At 48.1% G+C, this 21,197-nt stretch overlaps 2 protein-coding genes across 3 annotated transcripts; one reads left to right on the top strand and one right to left on the bottom strand.

Annotated features, from left to right (window-relative positions):
• The first annotated feature begins 14,370 nt into the window (after window positions 1-14,370).
• LOC103626486 (exosome complex component RRP42-like) lies at window positions 14,371-20,444 on the top strand. 2 transcript variants are annotated; one of them, NM_001320718.1, is made up of 8 exons: window positions 14,371-14,619; window positions 17,098-17,227; window positions 17,340-17,396; window positions 17,797-17,889; window positions 18,037-18,115; window positions 18,868-18,992; window positions 19,378-19,521; window positions 19,885-20,425. In NM_001320718.1, the coding sequence occupies exons 2-8, from the start codon at window positions 17,102-17,104 to the stop codon at window positions 20,122-20,124; spliced, it is 864 nt and encodes a 287-aa protein (NP_001307647.1). In that variant the 5' UTR covers window positions 14,371-14,619; window positions 17,098-17,101; the 3' UTR covers window positions 20,125-20,425. The 2 variants fall into 2 exon arrangements, with proteins under 2 accessions (NP_001307647.1, XP_035814694.1); XM_035958801.1 differs by lacking the exon at window positions 14,371-14,619 and adding an exon at window positions 14,708-15,283 and having other exon boundaries at window positions 19,885-20,444.
• On the bottom strand, window positions 14,766-16,264 carry LOC100280422 (uncharacterized). Its single transcript, NM_001153345.2, has one exon. The coding sequence runs from the start codon at window positions 16,084-16,086 to the stop codon at window positions 15,421-15,423; it is 666 nt and encodes a 221-aa protein (NP_001146817.1). The 5' UTR covers window positions 16,087-16,264; the 3' UTR covers window positions 14,766-15,420.
• Window positions 20,445-21,197: the final 753 nt, after the last annotated feature.

The raw sequence follows: 21,197 nt of genomic DNA, 5'->3' as shown, positions 1-21,197 counted from the left end.
ACGAGGCCTTTACAAAGTTTCACTAGCTTCTGAAAACCCGCTATAGTTTCTAGGAAGAGCAATTGCAAGAATCCCTCATCTGACCGCCATCGCAGCAAAATCAACCCGAGAACCTCCCTGCATGCCTACTCCCCTACTGCCCTTACCCCTTTCGGGTAAGGTAGTCTTCCACTAGCTTTCCTAATTAGTCAGCTAAGGGCGTCTCATTCCACCCTTGTGGTGGCACATTGAAGCGTCCCGATCCTTTGGGACTCAAATGTGACACAATTACTAGTCCCAGGAGGCTAGTAAACACATTCCTTACTTCAAATAGTACAGAGTTTAGATAATTGTTATTACAATATTGGGGTACAAGCTCGAGAGAGCCAAAATAGGAAGTGCAGTAGGAAAAGAAATACTAGCCCAAGCCACAGGCAGAACTGGGTGCAGACACAGCCCTCTCAATCAAGCATAGCAGAAAAGAAGTCTTTGGCTGCTGAAAAACATAAATAAATCTGGGTGAATACACTAGGTATTCCGCAAGCCCACCCCGCTCCCGTAGAGAGGAAGAGACCTATAATATACATGTTTTTATTTGGTGTAGTTGAAGTCACTCATCATTTTCTTAGAGAAAGGCACTTGCTGTAAGGTTTTTCCCATAGTCTTAAAAGTAACCAAAACTCAACCACCACTGAGCTTCCCGCTCCCGTGGCCTTAGTTTCTTTCTTAACACCCATTTAATCACACATTTCCCTTTTCATGAAACTCATAGAAAAATCTCTAATTGCCATGCCATACCAGACCCGTCCATACCAGTGGACACGGACTATTCGAATAGGTTTTCGACTCTGCGCAGAGGGGTACACTTTACCCACTAGCCCGGTTTTTGCGATCTCACCGTCGCGAGACCCGAATGCCGGATCTCTTTCCTTCCTCGTACGTCCTAACCTTAACGGTTATCCGGAAGGAGTCAGGCCACCACCATGTCCAAACCGGACAAAACTTTCCCCCTCCTTATCCTCCCGGTGCTCCCCAGCCTTCTTAACCCTGGGGTTGGACCGCACGAGTTCGGATTGAGTGACTGCCCACACAGTCTCAAGTGGTTGTACGACAAAGGAGTACAGGTAGTGAAAATGACAAGCCGGTCCTTATATGAGGGGACAATCCTTCTGCTCATGCCTAAACCAGCTGAGCCAACACCTTAGGCCCTCCCCTAAACCAGGGAGTCCCTGATCATCCCACTCCCAAGGTGATGAGGGTGAGTACCCTTCATCGCATAACTTTTCAAAAAGAGATTTTATTTGAAGAAACACATTTCCCTTCTTCTCAATCCATATTTCGTATCCAGAATGTATATGTTAATGCGGGCCATCTCTCACTCACAATGCAATATTCCCCCTGAATTCCCGGCCTATGCAGTGGTAGAGAGAATAGGTAATTTATGCATCAAGGGAAGGATGGACTTGCCTTCGTCGAAGCTTTCCTGGCACAAAAGATCTACTTCCGGGAGATCGGGCTCCGGCCCTTCTTCCGGGGCTACGGGTTCCGGGCCCTCGGTCCCCGCTTCTTCTAGTGAAAACAGTCAATAAAAAAATACATCAATCAGTGGTTTCACCATCATAGTGTGTCATTATTATTACATGTGACTCTAGAAAGTGTTTTGATGATTTTTGGTACATAAAATATTGAGAAAAACTAATTAGAGGAAAAAGGGCTGAAAAAAAGGAAAAGGAGTTTGGCGCTGGTGGGCCGGGGAGGGGGAATCTGGTCCAACCGGCGCAGGGGCGCGCGAGGGCGCTGGCCTATCAGTGGCCCAAGGCGGGGAGACGACGCGGGCGCAGGGGAAAACGTCGTCGCCGCGGGGCCCACGCGATAGAGAGAGCGGGAGGGGAAGACGACGCCAACGGTCGACGGCGTGGGGCGAACCGACCGTTTGAGGGGAGGAAAACCGGCCGGTGGTGGGCTCGACGGCGGTTTACCGCCGGTGGCCCGGTTCTCGGGCAACGGGCGGTTGCCCTAGCTTGGTGAGGGTCTGGCGGACCTGGGGGTGGGCTCAATTTGGCTAGAGGGGGCAGGGAGGGGGGTTGTCCGCGGGGAGGTGGCGGAGCTGCGTGGCGGGGTTGCCGTCGGTGAGCTTTGGGCGAGGAATCGGGGTGGGTGAGTGGTGTACTGCGTTCGTGGCGGTGTGGCGAAGCTAGGAGGCTTAAGCAATCGCTTGATGGACCAACAGAGGGGCAGGGAGAAGAGAGGGAAGGGCTCACCGGGGAGGAAGACGACGATGGTTCTTCCACGAATTGAGCTCGGACGAGGGAGGAGAGGGGTGGCTGAGGCCGGTGCGGGGAAGGAGGAGCTCGGGGCGGCCCTTTTATAGGCGCCCGAGGGAAGGGGAGCGGTGGAGCTCCATGGTGCCGGTGAGGTGCACCGTACCGGAGTTAATGCCGCACAACGGCGATGACGAGACCGCACGGTGGCGGTGCCGTGCAAGGACGCGGCCGCTGCGGTGAGGACGGGGCGGTGCCCAACTTCCCTATGCGGCGAGAAGACGGAGGAGGGGACGGAGGTGATGGCCGGAGGTGACCGTGATGGGCCGTACGTGGGGAGGGGGAAGAAGGACGACGAACTGGCTGACAGCTGGGGCCGGTCTGCCAGTGGGAGTGAGCGTGCGAGAGAGAGGGCGGCTGGCGGGTGGGGTCGGTTCGTCAGCGAGGGAGAGAAAGAGAGCGCAGGGCGGGCTGGCGCGCACACGGGAGCAGGCCGGAAATGGGCCGAGGGGAGGGAGTCGCGGGCGCGAGGGGGGGGGACGCGGCCGCGGCATGGGCTGGATTCAGCCCAGCTAGGGGAGAGGGTTTCTCTTTTTCTTTTTATTTTCTAATTCCTTTATCCATTTTTATATCTTTTTCTTTTGAACAATTAATTTTAATAGATAATCTTAGGTGCTGAAAAATAAAATCTAAGTGAGGTGCTTGTGATCAAACAAAGTGTATGCATATGATGAAAGAAAATCTAAGGGAGTTCTTGGAATTAGAGGATGAAAAAGGGGAGAGGAGTAGTTTAGGGTTTCAAACCTAGGTTAGGATTTTGGGATGTTACAAACCTACCCCCACTTAAAGGAATCTAGCCCTCGAGATTCAGACGGGGCTTGAGAAAAGGTAAGGGTATTCCTTCCTCAGAGAGTCCTCACTTTCCCAGGTGGCTTCCTCTTCTCCATCTCTGCTCCACTGAACCTTACAGAGTTTCACTTCTGAGTTGCGGGTCCTTCTGACTGCTGAATCGAGAATCTTCACTAGCTTTTCCCGGTACCGGAGATCCTTTTGAATCTGAATTGCATCTGCCTCGATGTGGTTTTCTGGTACCTTTAAGCATTTGCAGAGTTGAGACACATGGAACACGTTGTGAATATCTGACATGGATTCTGGTAGCTCAAGACGGTATGCTGCGGGTCCTATTCGGACAATGACGGGGTAGGGACCAACGAAACGTGGTGCTAGCTTTCCTTTCATTTGGAACCTTTTGACCCCACGCATCGGGGAGACCTTGAGATAAACAAAATCTCCTTTCTCAAATCTGAGTTCCCTTCGTCTATTGTCTGTGTAACTCTTCTGTCGACTCTGAGCTTCAAGTAACCTCCTGCGGATCAAGGCAACTTTCTCTTCGGCTTCTTTAACAAAGTCGGGTCCTTCTAGTGTTCTTTCCCCTACATTGGACCACATTAGGAGAGTTTGGCATTTTCTTCTGTACAGTGCTTCGAACGGTGACATTTTGATGTTGGCCTGATGGCTGTTGTTGTACGAGAATTCAGCGTACGGCAAACTGGACTCCCAATCCCTGTCGAATGTTAGCACACAGGCTCTTAGCAAATCTTCGAGGATCTTGTTGACTCTTTCTATTTGACCATCTGACTGGGGGTGGTAAGCGGTGCTGAAATCTAGCTTGGTGCCCATGGCTTGCTGGAGGCCCTTCCAAAATTTTGAAGTGAACTGTGTTCCTCTATCTGATACTATCTTCCGCGGAATGCCATGGAGCCTGACTATCTCTTTAAGGTATATTCGGGCAAGGGCGGCTCCTCCAAAAGTGGTCTTTACTGGAACGAAGTGGGCCACCTTGGTGAGACGATCGATTATTACCCATATGGAATCATTTCTTTTCTGTGTTCGGGGCAGTCCGGTCACGAAATCCATGCCTATTTCTTCCCACTTCCATTCGGGTACTGGGAGGGGTTGAAGTAGGCCTGCAGGCTTCTGATGTTCGGCCTTTGTTCGCTGACAGGTGTCACACCGGGCCACATACTGTGCTATTTCCTTCTTCATCCCTTTCCACCAGTATCTGGTTTTGAGGTCTAGGTACATCTTGGTGGTCCCTGGGTGGATGGAGTAAGCTGAGTTGTGGGCTTCATTGAGCAGGGCTTCCCGTGCCTCTCCCACTGGTACACACAGGCGGTTCTTGAACCAGAGGACTCCTTGCTCATCTATCCTAAGGTCCGGAAGTTGCTCCTTGCGAGCTCTTTCCATAAGTCTGGTTGTCTCTGCGTCCAGGTGTTGAGCCTTGCATATGAGATCTTCTAGATTGGGCTTGACTTCCAGGCTACCGTTGTCTCCCAGACATGCATTTAGCTGAGCTGATTCTTTCTTCCAATCTTCTAAAAAGTTGGTCCCTTTAATCCCGAAAGGTTTTCGGTTGAGGGCGTCTGTTACCACGTTGGCCTTCCCAGGGTGGTAGTGGATTTCGAGGTCATAATCCTTGATCAATTCAAGCCATCTTCTTTGATGGAGGTTGAGGTCCGGTTGCGTGAAGATGTACTTCAGACTCTTGTGATCAGTCAAGATGTGGCATTTGTTCCCGATCAGATAATGCCTCCATATCTTTAGGGCGTGCACGATGGCTGCCAATTCCAAGTCGTGGGTAGGGTAGTTCTGCTCGTGTGGCTTGAGTAGGCGGGATGCATAGGCAATAACTTTCTCATTTTGCATCAAGACACACCCTAAGCCTTGCCTTGAAGCATCACAGAAGATGACGAAATCCTGGTGTATATCTGGCAGTGTCAAAACTGGCGCAGTTGTAAGCTTTTCCTTGATGATCTGGAAACTTTCCTCACATTTGGGAGTCCACACAATCTTATTGTCCTTTTTGAGAAGTTCGGTCATAGGTTTTGCTATGCTGGAGAACCCCTTGATAAAGCGGCTGTAGTACCCTGCCATTCCCAGAAAGCTTCGTACTTCACTGACGTTGGATGGCTGCTTCCATTTTGAAACGGCTTCTACCTTGGATGGGTCTACTTCTATCCCTTCTGCAGTCAAGATATGCCCCAGGAAAGCTATCTTTTCTAACCAGAACTCACACTTGCTGAGCTTAGCATAAAGTTGATGTGCCCTGAGTCTTCCGAGAACGATTCGGAGGTGACACTCATGGTCCTTACGATTCTTGGAATAAATAAGGATGTCGTCTATGAAGACTACGAAAAACTTGTCCAATTCTTCCATAAATACCTTATTCATGAGGTTCATGAAAAAGGCGGGTGTGTTTGTTAGCCCAAATGGCATCACTGTGAATTCATATTGTTCGTACCGGGTGACGAATGCAGTCTTCTGAATGTCTGCTTCCTTGATTCTCAGTTGGTGATATCCTGACCTGAGGTCTATCTTGGAGAAATATTTGGCTCCTTGCAGCTGGTCGAAGAGGTCGTCGATCCGAGGGAGTGGGTACTTATTCTTGATTGTAACTTCATTCAAGGACCGATAATCAATACACATTCTCATACTCCCATCCTTTTTAGTAACAAAGAGGACGGGTGCTCCCCAGGGGGACGAACTAGGACAGATGTACCATTTTTGCTGCAGTTCTGAAATCTGAAGTTTCAATTCCGCCAACTCTGTGGGAGCCATGCGGTATGGTCTCTTTGCGATGGGCGCAGTGCCAGGAATGAGATCTATATAGAACTCCACTCCTCTTTCTGGTGGCATCCCGGGCAACTCTTTTGGAAATACATCTTCAAACTCTTTGATTACAGACATGTTTTCTGCTACCAGATTAAACATCATCGGATCATTTGCGGGCGGCTGGGCTTGACAGGAAACTGCCTTTCCTTGGTGATCTGTGAGAAGAACAGTCTTGCTTGCGCAGCTGATGATACCTTTGTGCTTAGCTAGCCAATCCATTCCTAGGATCACATCAATCCCTTGGGATGGCAAGATAGTTAAGTCTGCCAGGAACACTACCCCACTTAAAAGAATTCTGACTTGGGAGCACCTGAGTTTGCACAGGAGGTCTGATCCCGGGGTTCGGGTGACCAAAGGGACAGCTAGGGGTGTAGAGGGGATGCCATGTTTTTCCACAAACTTAGCGGCTATAAAAGAATGGGATGCTCCCGAATCAAAAAGCACAGTAGCTGGAGTAAATTCAACAAGGAACTCACCGAGCACTACTCTCGGGGCTTGCTGGGCTTCTTGAGCGTCGACGTGGTTGACTCGGGCTCTGCCCTGGTACTGAGTCCTGCTCTGCTGGCTGTTGGAAGGAGGTGCCTTGGAGGTAGGTGCTGAGAGAATCTTGGGGCCATTCACCGAGTTGGAGTAGGTCGGTCCGGGTGCCTTTAACTGAGGGCAGTTATTCTTAAAGTGACTGGGGTCCCCGCAGTGCCAACAGGCATTTGCTGGCGGTTGGTTGCTTACAACGGAGGGTGCCTGAAGGGAGCTCTGACTCTGCTGACTGTAGCGCGACGGAGTGGGTCCAGATGGTTTATTGAAGCTTGGACCCCTGGGTGGGAGTCCAAAGGGTCGAGCTCTCTGGTGACGTTCTTGCTGTTGAGCTCGGAGGACTTGGAATTTTCTCTTGAGGTGCCCTTTTTCTTCCTCTTTTGCCCTTTCCACTTGGATAGCCTTGTTGGAGAGGTGAGAGAAGCTGAGGAAGTCTTGGCTGGCGAGGATGGTCTTAAGCTCGGGTCTTAGTCCTTTCAGAAAACAGGCCATCTTTCTGGACTCGGTGCTGACATCCTCAGGCGCGTAACGGGCCAGCTCTGTGAACTTGTGCACATACTCACTGACTGTCCTCCCGCCTTGAGTTAGCTCCCGGAATTCATCCTCCTTGAGTTGAACTATCCCCTGGGGTACATGGTGCTCACGGAAGGCTGTTTCGAATTCTGCCCAGGTAGCATCTCTGACGGCCTCACTGAAAGTGTCCCACCATGCTAAAGCCATTCCTGAAAGCTAATGAGCTGCCAGTTGGACACGCTGATTTTCGGGGCATCCGATGGCTTCCAACTTCCTTTTGATCGTGCGAAGCCAGTCATCTGCATCGAGGGGATTGCTGGATCCCACGAACGTGGGAGGCTTGAGTCTCAAAAATTCTCCCATCCTGTCCTGTGGCCTTCCACCACCTGGGCGCTGGTTTTCTAGACTTCTAGTGAGGACTTCAATGAGTCGGGTTTGATTGGCTAGAACTTGGGCTAGGTCTAGTGGTAGTTCCGGAGGTGCGGGGAGGTGGGTCTCACCCCCTTCTCCGCCAGCCTCTCCTTCAGCTCTCAGAGGGAATCTTGCTCCAATCCCGGAGGCGGTAGGCGTGGTTTTATCCGAAGCCATCTGCCATGGGAAGAGAGTCACTATCATGCACATGCCATTTTTTTAACTAGTTATTTTATTCATTACATCAAGCCATTACATAATACAGCACACTGCTACCATAAGGTCATCACCCACGAGTGCTATCTAGGGTACTCCCGAACTCCTTCTCTAAAGTGTCCCCAAATTCCTTGAGAAGGTCATCAAGGCTGGCCAGGGACATCTCCTCGGTGTCGGACAAGTTCCTTAACCCGGGAGGGGGTAGGGTTGGAGAGTTTTCTTCCTCCTGCTCAGTCTGACATCCTTGACTTTTGGTCTTCTTCCGGATTTTTCTTGCGGGGGCGAGCTTCTTCAGTTTCTTGTCATAGTCCATCTTCAGGGTGCGGTAAGCCTCATGGGTATTGGTTTCCTCGCCTTCAGCTATTGAGAGGCTCTCTTGAAGGGACGCCTTTTCCCCTGAAAGTTCCCTGACTTTTTGCTCCAGGCTTTCCACCCGGGAGGTTAGGTAGGTGCAGTGGAGGGTGAGGTCATCATATTGGTTATCAAGGGTGTGAAGGTATCTAGCCATGTAGACGATGGTGGGATCATCCTCAATAGGATCTCCTCCTGACAGGGCCTGAAGTCTTTTCCTCCAGGTGGGGGTATTCTTGTTGCTGGGTGGAAAGTAGCGAAGGGGGGTTTCAAAGATCACTTTATTGTAATTCTGGCATAGTTGCCGGAGGGCTGTTCGGGCAACATTCTGGCAAGTATCTGGAAAGCGGTATCCGGTAAAAGTGACTTGGAAGGAAGGATGGTTTGGATAGTTTTGGCTTTCCCCCAGGTAGACTGCCATAGAGCATTTTTCCATTCCGCCCTCAATATACTCCGTCCAGACGTATTCCGGCTTCTTGCGAATTCCCATGCGAAGCGCACAGCTTCGCAACAGGTGTGGGAACCCTTCCACCTCTGAGCAGTAGGATGTCCTAATGGCCAGAGAGTCTTCCATCTGGAATAGGAAAAGAAGGGTCTTGTTAAAATCGGGGAAGAGGAGAGAAAACTTTTCTTGGGGTAAGAGGTATTTTCTTTTTAGGGCAAGTTTTAGGGTCAGGGCTGCGACCTACGGCCAGTCCTATGGCTTTGATACCACCTGAAACGTCCCGATCCTTTGGGACTCAAATGTGACACAATTACTAGTCCCAGGAGGCTAGTAAACACATTCCTTACTTCAAATAGTACAGAGTTTAGATAATTGTTATTACAATACCGGGGTACAAGCTCGAGAGAGCCAAAATAGGAAGCGCAGTAGGAAAAGAAATACTAGCCCAAGCCACAGGCAGAACTGGGTGCAGACACAGCCCTCTCAATCAAGCATAGCAGAAAAGAAGTCTTCGGCTGCTGAAAAACATAAATAAATCTGGGTGAATACACTAGGTATTCTGCAAGCCCACCCCGCTCCCGTAGAGAGGAAGAGACCTATAATATACATGCTTTATTTGGTGTAGTTGAAGTCACTCATCATTTTCTTAGAGAAAGGCACTTGCTGTAAGGTTTTTCCCATAGTCTTAAAAGTAACCAAAACTCAACCACCACTGAGCTTCCCGCTCCCGTGGCCTTAGTTTCTTTCTTAACACCCATTTAATCACACATTTCCCTTTTCATGAAACTCATAGAAAAATCTCTAATTGCCATGCCATACCAGACCCGTCCATACCAGTGGACACGGACTATTCGAATAGGTTTTCGACTCTGCGCAGAGGGGTACACTTTACCCACTAGCCCGGTTTCTGCGATCTCACCGTCGCGAGACCCGAATGCCGGATCTCTTTCCTTCCTCGTACGTCCTAACCTTAATGGTTATCCGGAAGGAGTCAGGCCACCACCATGTCCAAACCGGACAAAACTTTCCCCCTCCTTATCCTCCCGGTGCTCCCCAGCCTTCTTAACCCTGGGGTTGGACCGCACGAGTTCGGATTGAGTGACTGCCCACACAGTCTCAAATGGTTGTACGACAAAGGAGTACAGGTAGTGAAAATGACAAGCCGGTCCTTATATGAGGGGACAATCCTTCTGCTCATGCCTAAACCAGCTGAGCCAACACCTTAGGCCCTCCCCTAAACCAGGGAGTCCCTGATCATCCCACTCCCAAGGTGATGAGGGTGAGTACCCTTCATCACATAACTTTTCAAAAAGAGATTTTATTTGAAGAAACACATTTCCCTTCTTCTCAATCCATATTTCATATCCAGAATGTATATGTTAATGCGGGCCATCTCTCACTCACAATGCAATATTCCCCCTGAATTCCCGGCCTAGGCAGTGGTAGAGAGAATAGGTAATTTATGCATCAAGGGAAGGATGAACTTGCCTTCGTCGAAGCTTTCCTGGCACAAAAGATCTATTTCCGGGAGATCGGGCTCCGGCCCTTCTTCTGGGGCTACGGGTTCCGGGCCCTCGGTCCCCGCTTCTTCTAGTGAAAACAGTCAATAAAAAAATACATCAATCAGTGGTTTCACCATCATAGTGTGTCATTATTATTACATGTGACTCTAGAAAGTGTTTTGATGATTTTTGGTACATAAAATATTGAGAAAAACTAATTAGAGGAAAAAGGGCTGAAAAAAAGAAAAAGGAAAAGGAGTTTGGCGCTGGTGGGCCGGGGAGGGGGAATCTGGCCCAACCGACGCAGGGGGGCGCGCGGGCGCGAGGGCGCTGGCCCATCAGCGGCCCAAGGCGGGGAGACAACGCGGGCGCAGGGGAAAACGTCGTCGCCGCGGGGCCCACGCAACAGAGAGAGCGGGAGGGGAAGACGGCGCCAACGGTCGACGGCGTGGGGCGAACCGGCCGTTTGAGGGGAGGAAAACCGGTCGGCGGTGGGCTCGACGGCGGTTTGCCGCCGGTGGCCCGGTTCTCGGGCAACGGGCGGTTGCCCTAGCTTGGTGAGGGTCTGGTGGACCTGGGGGTGGGCTCAATTTGGCTAGAGGGGGCAGGGAGGGGGGTTGTCCGCGGGGAGGTGGCGGAGCTCCACGGCGGGGTTGCCGTCGGCGAGCTTTGGGCGAGGAATCGGGGTGGGTGAGTGGTGTACTGCGTTCGTGGCGGTGTGGCGAAGCTAGGAGGCTTAAGCAATCGCTTGATGGACCAACAGAGGGGCAGGGAGAAGAGAGGGAAGGGCTCACCGGGGAGGAAGACGATGGCGGTTCTTCCACGAATTGAGCTCAGACGAGGGAGGAGAGGGGTGGCTGAGGCCGGTGCGGGGAAGGAGGAGCTCGGGGCGGCCCTTTTATAGGCGCCCGAGGGAAGGGGAGCGGCGGAGCTCCGCGGTGCCGGTGAGGCGCACCGTACCGGAGTTAATGCCGCACAGCGGCGATGACGAGACCACACGGTGGTGGTGCCGTGCAAGGACGCGGCCGCTGCGGCGAGGACGGGGCGGTGCCCAACTTCCCTGTGCGGCGAGAAGACGGAGGAGGGGACAGAGGCGATGGCCGGAGGTGACCGTGATGGGCCGTACGCGGGGAGGGGGAAGAAGGACAACGAAGTGGCTGACAACTGGGGCCGGTCTGCCAGTGGGAGTGAGCGTGCGAGAGAGAGGGCGGCTGGCGGGTGGGGTCGGTTCGTCAGCGAGGGAGAGAGAGAGAGAGCGTAGGGCGGGCTGGCGCGCGCGCGGGAGCAGGCCGGAAATGGGCCGAGGGGAGGGAGTCGCGGGCGCGAGGGGGGGAAGCGGCCGCGGCATGGGCTGGATTCAGCCCAGCTAGGGGAGAGGGTTTCTCTTTTTCTTTTTATTTTCTAATTCCTTTATCCATTTTTATATCTTTTTCTTCTGAACAATTAATTTTAATAGATAATCTTAGGTGCTGAAAAATAAAATCTAAGTGAGGTGCTTGTGATCAAACAAAGTGTATGCATATGATGAAAGAAAATCTAAGGGAGTTCTTGGAATTAGAGGATGAAAAAGGGGAGAGGAGTAGTTTAGGGTTTCAAACCTAGGTTAGGATTTTGGGATGTTACACACATGTTTCTCAAGTTAAGCTCCATGTTCCAATTAAAGATAATGATCTTGACATGAACATAAATAAAATAACAGAATAATTGGAACATGTACATAATGTAATATTTAACCCAAAACCATATAAAGCAATATCATAACTACCCAAATGATTCAGGGATAAACAAGGTAAAAAGGATAACCAGTCTAGGGTGACATATTGGGTCCCATCAAAATTAAACCTATGCATTGATAAGTAATAATAAAGAACATTATTGGGTAAAAAGTGGTCATGGGCACAACTTGCCTGAGACTTGAGATTCTAGGTACCAGGATGATCCTCGGATTCTCGTAACCTCATGCTAGTCGTAGCAATACAAACAAACAGTGTATAGAAAAAAATTAACATCACACCAAACATAAAAACAAACTGCATAATAATGATCTACGCGTCGCTACGAGATCGTGGGTTCGAGAACCACTAAAATCGGAGTTACGGTCATCAAGTTATGATGTGATTAAATGATTAAAAACTAGGTTCTATGTTTGTTTTATAATTCCAAAGAAAAGATAACCTAAAGTAGTAATTAATTCAACTTTAATCTAAATTATAAATTGACCATAGATCATATTTTAGTAGATTATAATGATAAGAAGATTAACAAGACTAACCAACATAAGTTAAATGAAGTTCTAATTATAAAAGAATGAGACATGGTACAATAAATGTTGTTATTGCATAGTAAATATTCATATGAAGCTAACGCAACTGGAACAGGTCAATTCGAAGTTAAAATGGAGAAGTTATGAATTTTCAAAGGTTTTATGTATTCGATACAAGATTAATTAAGAGGTTAGTTTTAATATAGTTTTCATGTCAAACGAGAGACACTATGTGATGGACAATATTATTACAAAATTACAGAAACTGGAATGGGCTAAAAAGGAATTAAAATGAATTTTATATGAATTTTACAAGTTCTGAAATTGTTTTCATATTAAAAATCATTTTCTAAATGATTTTATAGGTTTTTCTCACTGTCTGGACTGTGCCTCAATTTCCAGAGAAGCCAGGGCCAACTCGCAAGTTTTCCTAAGACTCAGCGCACAGTTAAACTGGGCTGCAGGTTGATTCAGTGATAACCCAGGGTCTCTTATGCATATTTACTCGGCCGAAAAGGGTATGGATAAACCAGATCTGTCCGATCACAAACCGACGCACATGATTAGATCGTGCAGCATATAATGTATACCTCTTTTCAACCATTAGATCTAACATCCACGGATCAGATTAGGTTGAGTTCGATGCGAAGGGGTACGCGCCTATGACCCTCCGATTCGCTACCCACGGCTCGGATTTAATCATTCCCAAACGATCTGTGCGACCGATCATAGTCGTCGGTTCCCCGATCTACGGACGATACATCGTCTTCCTACACGCCCAAATGACGGGTGGCGGCCGACTCGCTCCCGCGGCGGAGCACCCACCGGAGATGGGGACCTGCGATGCTGGCTCTCTGAACCTAAGTTCTACCGAGGTTTTATGTTGCTGACACTCATCTGCACATGCTCCGGGCAGTCCTACATGAAATGGGAGTACTCACAATCCTAGCCACGTGACCCGCGTACCACCCCCCCCGCGATTTCAAATTCCAGTGAGGGATTCCACCCGGTTAGAACAACCATCGACCCCCATTCTAGGAATTATACATACAAGACAAACAAGCGGAAGATGTGGTGACATCGTACCAGAGTTTTGAGTAGTGCGGCCGACGAGTCGCGATGAGGTACGACTTCGTGGTATTCCGCCCACACCGGTAACAATTCACGACGCACAGGGAGGAATTGAGTTGAGGGAGAGCCGAGAGCACCCACCAGACGGCTTGGGAGGGTTCCAGGTTCCGCTCTACGAGCACGGAGCGGCGACACCGAGGTAACTCCACGGCGTGCGGCGCCGTGTCGAATCCTCCAAAATGCGGTGAGGCTCTCGGTGGTCTGGGTTATTGTGAGCGCGGCTGGGAAGCACATTCTTCATATAGACGCGTGGACGGGATGGTTGAGCCGTTCGCACGAGCTGCACGTCCCGGCGATTTTGACGGTGACTGTTACAGCACGACGAGAAAGACGGAGGAGCTGACGAAGATGACCCGCACGGAAGTGGTTAGCGCGAGGACGACGACTGGTGAACGGCTGAGACGCTGGAGCGCGGGTCCCGCCTGTCAGAGACAAAAGGTGATACCTGCGCGCACGCGGACACGAATGCAACCGCTGACTTGTGGGCCCAGTAGTGCAGAGGTGGAGGCGCGCAGAGGCAGACAAGCCGGGCACACCGGTCGGCACCCATTCTAGGGTTTGGGCCGCCGCGCGCGAGGGAGAAAGAGGTGACAGGCTGAATTCAGGGTTGAGGCCCAGCTAAGCTTACTTCTTCTTTTTCTTTTGTTTCTCTTTCTTTTTCTTTTTATGATTTTCATTTTTCCTTTTATTTTAAATTCACAATTTGAATTCAACTATGGATGTGAATTTGTACTTAAATTAAATGTACAAAATAAACATACTAGTATGGTAGTATTTTATTTATCTATATATTTTGTTTTATCTTGTATAGTGTTTTTTCCTTCTTTTCTCCTTCTATGCCATTTCAAATTTTCCAAGTTGTAAATTAGGTAGTAAATCCTAAATTGGATACTAATATATTGTCACTGATATTATTATTTTTATTATTTATAGGTGCACAATCAAATAAAGTCCAACATGATGTATAGATTAATTTAGATGTTATTTGACAATTAATTATTTTAAGTATAGTTGTGCACATGCTTAGTTAAATAGAAACTAAACCTATAGGAGAATTATTTTCTATAAAATGTGCCACCCCAAATAGAAACCAAGCATTTAGGTCTTACGACGCGCCCAAAGCTCACGCCGGACCTGCTCCTCTCCGACGGCGGCATCGGCTTCGTGCTCCGCTACTTTCCCAAGGCGTTCAAGCCCCGCCCCCGCCCAGGCCACGAGGTGGACGACCTCGCCAACCTCATCAAGCTCTACGCGGACTGGCACTCCCGCCTGATCCCCTACTACTCCTTCGAACAGTTCGTGCGCAAACTCGAGAAATTGGGTGCCGGCAACCGCGTCAGGGTAAGCTGCCTTTACCAGGAACTCAAGTTTTTCTTTCTCGTCAGTTGGACGGACATTGCCGTGACATGTGTGCGTTCTTGTTCGTTAGAGATGTGTTTCCGTTCTGGTGCGTTCTTGGTCGCCAGAGGCAGTGATCCTACGCTTCTGCACGAACCGCCAGTCCAACAGCGGCACAGCCCACGGGCCACGCCCAGTTGATATCCCTGATGGCCTGATGTCGCAACTCGCAACCCTAGCTCCCAGCCTCCCACTCCCACGCGCTTCAAGTCTTCCCAGGCGGCCGGCGGCGTACTCCCAGAGTCCCAGACGGCCAATCTTCCCAGCATCGGGTGGCGTCCTCACTCCAGGCGGCAGGCGGCTGCACCGCCGCAGTCACGAACTCACGCGCACCGCGGGCCCGCGGCAGCGCGCACACGCGCACACGCGCACGGCGCACCAGCAGCCGTGAGCCGGCCAGTCCGGCAGTCCCAGCCTCCCAGGCGGCCAGTCCTCCCAGTCCCAGTCCCAGCTGCCTAGGTCTGCCGCCTGTCTTGACCCCACCCACTGGCCACTTCCCCTCCTGTCCGTTCCCAAATCCCGTCCCCTCCACCCGCACTCCATTGGCGCCGCTCCCCTCCCCTCGCCGCCGCCGGAGATCTGATCCGATCCGTTTGTGCTTGTGCTGGTGAGTCATCCTTCCTATCGATATCCTTGTCCTTTGGTCTTATACTGTATTATTATTGTCTAATCAGATCCAAGGTAGCAATTTCTATCCCCTTCCCTATACACTCCAGTCATATTCATAGATAGACAACAACGAAATCACGACCCAGAGCGCGAAAGGAAAGGAAAGGTAGGTAGGTAGATGCATAAGTAAGTGCTAGCCCGTATTGCGCCGGTGACTGCACCACAATCACATGTTCCTCTGGGCCAAGAATCGAATGCACACCGCTGACTGAGTGACGGGGAATCAATCTCCTGGTGTCCAGTCTCTGATTTCCCTGTCTTCTCATGACAGCAGCAGGAGTGAGAAGTAAAAAAATAATAAAAAAAGAAGATATGGCTGCCCTGCCACTGGCCACCGCCGAAGTATGCGACGCTAACCCTCACCTGATCATGAACGGCGAGCTCCGCGCGCTCCAGCCCATCTTCCAGATCTACGGACGGTGCCAGGTCTTCGCCGGCCCCATCGTCACGCTCAAGGTCTAGGAGGACAACGTCCTGGTCCGCGAGTTCCTCGAGGAGAAAGGCCACGGTAGGGTCCTCGTGGTTGACGGTGGCGGCAGCATGCGCTGCGCCATCCTTGGCGGCAACCCCGTCCAGCATGCGCAGAACAACGGGTGGGCTGGTATCCTGGTCAACGGCTGCATCAAGGACGTGGATGAGAATTGAGATCAACGGCTGCGACATCGGTGTCCGGGCTCTCAGCTCGCACCCTATGAAGGCCAACAAGAAGGGGATGGGCGAGAAGCACGTCCCCGTCAACATTCTGGAACCAGGATTTGCGACGGCGAGTGGCTCTACGCCGACCCTGATGGCATTCTTGTCTCCAGGACGGAACTCACCGTGTAGACAGACACCTGGTTGTATGTGTGTGTGTGTGTATAAGGAATCGGGCGCTCTTGCTGTTAAGCCCGAGCTTGCAATAATGGATTCTTGCTGGATCACACATTTATACTTAGAATAATCGAATGCTTGCTTCCATGGTTACAAGATGTTCTTGGATAATTCTTTTTTTTTGTTACTTGTCAATTTTCTATTCCGGCGACGAAGTTGATTAAACTATAGATCCCCTTGTTGGTGTAGTTCTGAAGCTGAGTGTTCTGTGTCTTGGCCCTGTGCCTTTGTTCAAGTATGTATTTCATCTTTTGAAAAGAAGCTGTGACACATACTATTAATTAATTTGATTAATCTTATGTCCCTTTGATATTTGGATGTTGATATTGGAGGACATAGAATTTTGTAAAGCTGATTCTAATTTCCAATTTCATGCTCCAATATCTGCATCTGAACGGAGTATTAGCGAATTCAGCTCAACATATACCATTGCCCTCAAGGTTCAAGAGCAAAAGCAGGTTGATTTGGCACTTATTTAAAGTATACACATAGTGGCAAATTTAGAAGAAATTTAGGGCACCGGTTTGCAATTCTGTGAAGTTATTTATTAGTTTTAGCAGGATGGCCATTGTGCCATGACTGTTTCTGTTGGGTAGGTGGCAGACTATAAAATTTCCCAACACTGCGTTCACCCCTGCCGCTCTCTTCTCCCACTCTCTCGCCTCCTGTAGCCCGGCCAGGTCTCAGTGCTCATTCTCACTCCTTTCAAATTACCGGCGACGAGTATCCACTACGTACGCGCACCCCTTCTCTCGAGTTCCCGCTATTTGACTTTCGTACTGGCCTGTGATCCAGTTACGAGACCTAACTAAGTAGCACTCTAGGTGTTCGATGGAATGCCTCTGTCACCGGTTGTGTTCATTTCTGTCCCGCTGTGTCCAGGACGATGGTGGGCCTCTCTGAAGGGGAGAAACACTTCATCCGCGGCGGCATTGCACAAGACCTTCGCACTGATGGACGTAGGCGGCTGCAGTTCCGGTCCCTCTCCGTCCAAACCGGAGTCATTCCACAGGTAGGTTTCACAACTCGTTTTGGGGCAGACACCCACACGCCTCTCTCTTTTCCTTTTTTTTTCTGAAATGCGCCTGCGCGTTTATGCTGCTTTGGATTGGTGATTGTTACAGGCGAATGGCTCAGCGCGTGTTAGGTTGGGGGCCACTGATATAATCGCTAGTGTCAAGGTAAGAGCCTGTCTCCCCTTGCATTTTGTTGCAAATAGGGCAAGACAAGTATTTTTTTCATGTCTAGTTCAGCCCTCTCTGATGTTCCCAAGACAGTGAGGTTGTCAGTTATTGATTGTTAATAAGCATTAGACACGTATGTTGCAAAGATAATGCTTTAACTCGATTTTGTTATGTAAATCTGTTAACCCTGAAATCTCAATGCAAGTTTTGTTTGATCCATCTCAGTGGCAATAAACATTATGTTAGAGAGTCAACAAGTTGGTGTCTATCTGTCTACTGATATTGTTACTACTTAGATAAACTCGATAAAATAAACTCATTGCAAATAGTGTGTTGTATCTCTTCCATGGTGTCATTTTATTGACTTTCTATGTTTTCGATGGCTTGGCATCTGCAGGCTGAACTAGGAAAACCAAGCATTCTTCACCCTGACAAAGGAAAAGTTGCCATTTTTGTCGACTGTAGTCCAACCGCTGAGCCTCTGTTTGAGGTTGGTGATTTGCTGTGGCTGGATCGGATGAAAATAACCAACAGTCTAATATATTACTTGTGTTCATCATATACCCAATGTTTGGCACTGTAGTCTGGACTTTACTTCTGTATGCATATCTTATTTCCTTTATTTGGAATTTTCTAGGGTAGAGGCTCTGAAGAATTGTCTGCTGAGCTCTCTGTTTCCCTGCAAAGATGCTTGTTGGGTGGTAAAAGTGGTGCTGGTAAGATATAACTTCATTGCCTCCCTAAAATCCTTGTATTTGACGTGGTCTGCGTACGGTGATCTCCTTTAGTTTGATATTCCTAATGTCTTTATTGTTTATATTTATCATCAGTTATAACTACTACTTGGACATGAGTGTCATCATTATTTGTGTCGTTACGACTGGTAGTACAATTGATTAGATGTATTTTCCTTAGGTTAAACTTTTGCTAAGCAGTGAATTATACCTATCAATTTGGATGTACGTTATCATTTATTAAGCATGTTTGCTTGGATACGCAAACTAGAGCGGCATCACATATCAGTACCGTTTGCCATTGCCATGCCTGTTTAATTGCAGGCGTACATAATAATGTTGCAAGTGTTATTATGGATGACATATACAAAAAAATAATTAATTAATTAGTGCCATTATTTCTGCCAGTCATACTACATTTCATATAAAGGTGATTTTAGTGCGCTGTAGTTGTTGAACTTTCATATCTGTTACTGTCCTTCAAATTTCCAGGTTTTTGGGGAGATTTCATTTAGAGATTAGCGTGTTAACCAGTTATTCTTTGATCCAGACTTATAGTCAAGAAATCTTTAATGAGAAATTGATTCTCATGTTGGTATCCAACTGTTTGTGTGTATACACTTTTCTTTCAATTTAAACTTATACCAACAATATTTTGTTGCCATTTAATTGACTATGCTGCATTGAATTGATAACACATCTGTCAGCATCAAGTAACAACATTCTCATTTCAGGTGCTGCAATTGATCTGTCATCCCTAATTGTTGTTGATGGAAAGGTCTGCTGGGATCTGTACATTGATGGGCTTGTGGTCAGTTCTGATGGTAATTTGCTAGATGCGCTAGCTGTTGCGATAAAGGTGACTTTTTGACTTGTATTGCTTGTTACTTGCAGTTTTAAATTTCGTATTTTCTTGCAACTGTTTGAATGGAGCCTATAATTTCTACTTTTAGTTTGTGCTAGCTTAACAATACCCAGTGAGCTGTGTATATGATTGAGTTACTACCCCAAAATTCACCGATTCATTTCTTCTGTGAATCCCACTTTGTTGTTTAAGAGTCTGGTCAAGTGACATGACAACCCTTGGCATATCCTCAGACCATTCTATTCGAGATAAAGTGTTTTTTTTCCCTTTATGTAAAACACAAAAAATCCATGCTATGACTGATGGGCAGTGCATTAGTTGGACACAATACGATGCAATTAGCACATTTGTAGGGTGCTAACATTCCATGTACATGCAGGTTGCTTTGAGTGATACAGGTATACCAAAAGTTAATGTTTCTGTTAGTGCTGCATCTGATGAGGAACCTGAAGTTGATGTAAGTGATGAGGAATTTCTGCAGTTTGACACATCCGGTGTGCCTGTTATTATTACATTAACCAAGGTAATGTGTTCCTTACCGAACTATTTATTCTTTGGTGTTGAGTACTTGAGTATGAGTAGACATACGCATTATTGATTGCATGATGTTCGCGTGCAAAGTGTTAAAAAGTGGTCCAACCTCTAGCGTATGTATCTTGAGAGTTTTGAGATACAAAATATTGAGTAGCTTCAATACTATTCATGTCACACTAGACTTATCAGTTGAGAGTGCCCCTGCATGCATTGACACGTGAAGAACACTACCCAGGAAACAATTGGCCACCACCGGCAACAAAAAAAATGCCCTATTTTATGCTTTTTCTCCTGCTGCAGTATCTACGAAAATTCAGGTCAGTGCCCTGTACACGCATGTTTCATATTTCAGGTGGGTCGGCACTACATCGTTGATGCCACCTCAGAGGAAGAATCCCAGATGAGTTCTGCAGTGTCGGTGTCAGTCAACAGGCATGGCCAGATATGCGGGCTTACCAAGAGGGGAGGGGCAGGGCTGGATCCAAGCGTCATCTTCGACATGATATCTGTCGCCAAGCATGTGAGCCAGCAGTTCATCTCCCTCTTGGATTCAGAGATTGCCGCCGCCGAAGCTGAAGAAGAGGCTCAGTGATTGATGAAAAGGAAAAAGGACTGGTTGCGTAAATGCTCGTGTGTTCCAACTTCAACCAAATGCTGTAGAAATCTTCAGGAATTTGGTTCCATTTTTATGTTATTATTAGTAGTAGTAAACACCGAGGATTTGGATCCTGGGAACGAACGACGTCGTGTTGGCTTTGGCTGGGCTCAGAGGAACGAATACTGAATCTTGGGTCTGATGATCTGATCCTCTTGTGCCCCCAATCCGATGATAAATTTGGCCCCTCTCATACCAAACCAAACACTATGGATTTCCTCCGTCCGTTTTCAAACAATTTCGCACGCAATTTTGAATCTGATTTCCACATACTAGTGCATTGTGTGTGGCATGAATAGGTGAATAGCAATAATCTTCCATCGGCATGTGAAATGCTTATGACTTCATCGATGGGTCGAGCTGAGTACAACTAGAGATGGCAACGGGTACAAACCCGCTGGGTTTTACCGTCCCAAACCCGTACCCGTGAAAAATATCTATGCCCATTAAAAAACCCGTACCCATGACGGGTTTGAGATTTTGCCCAAACCCGTACCCATCGGGTTAACGGGTACCCATGGGTTACCCGCGGGTTTCATCTCCAATATACTTGTTCTTCTCATAATCAATAAGTATCGTAATGATTAATGATATCATGATCCAAAATCTATGTAATGAACAACGAGTTCATGATTTGGTATAAAAATTATTAGTAGAGAGAATGAAATACAAATAATAAGTTGTATAATTAAGTGACCTTGCACTAAGTTATCCATCCACCACATATATAACGCTAGTAAAAACTATAATATCAAGCAAGCAACACTCTCACCGACTACTGATACATTCACCAATTGATAAAAAAATATGAAGTAAATAAGGAATAACAAGTTTGTTGTTCGTTTATAAAATAAAATGACAATATGCACTAGGTTTGGTCGGGTTTAAAAAACCCACGGGTTCACGGGTTTGGGTACTATAGTGTAAAGCCCAAAAATTGGTAAGAGAAAAAAAAAATAATAAATAAGTAAATTTATAAAGTGGATGTTTCGAGGATCCCTTGATTTTCT

This window comes from Zea mays, chromosome 5 (genome assembly GCF_902167145.1).
Source record: "Zea mays cultivar B73 chromosome 5, Zm-B73-REFERENCE-NAM-5.0, whole genome shotgun sequence".
Classification (NCBI taxonomy): domain Eukaryota; kingdom Viridiplantae; phylum Streptophyta; class Magnoliopsida; order Poales; family Poaceae; genus Zea; species Zea mays.
The sequence above is the reverse complement of the archived record's forward strand: the minus strand, read 5'-3'. Positions and strand labels throughout refer to the sequence as shown.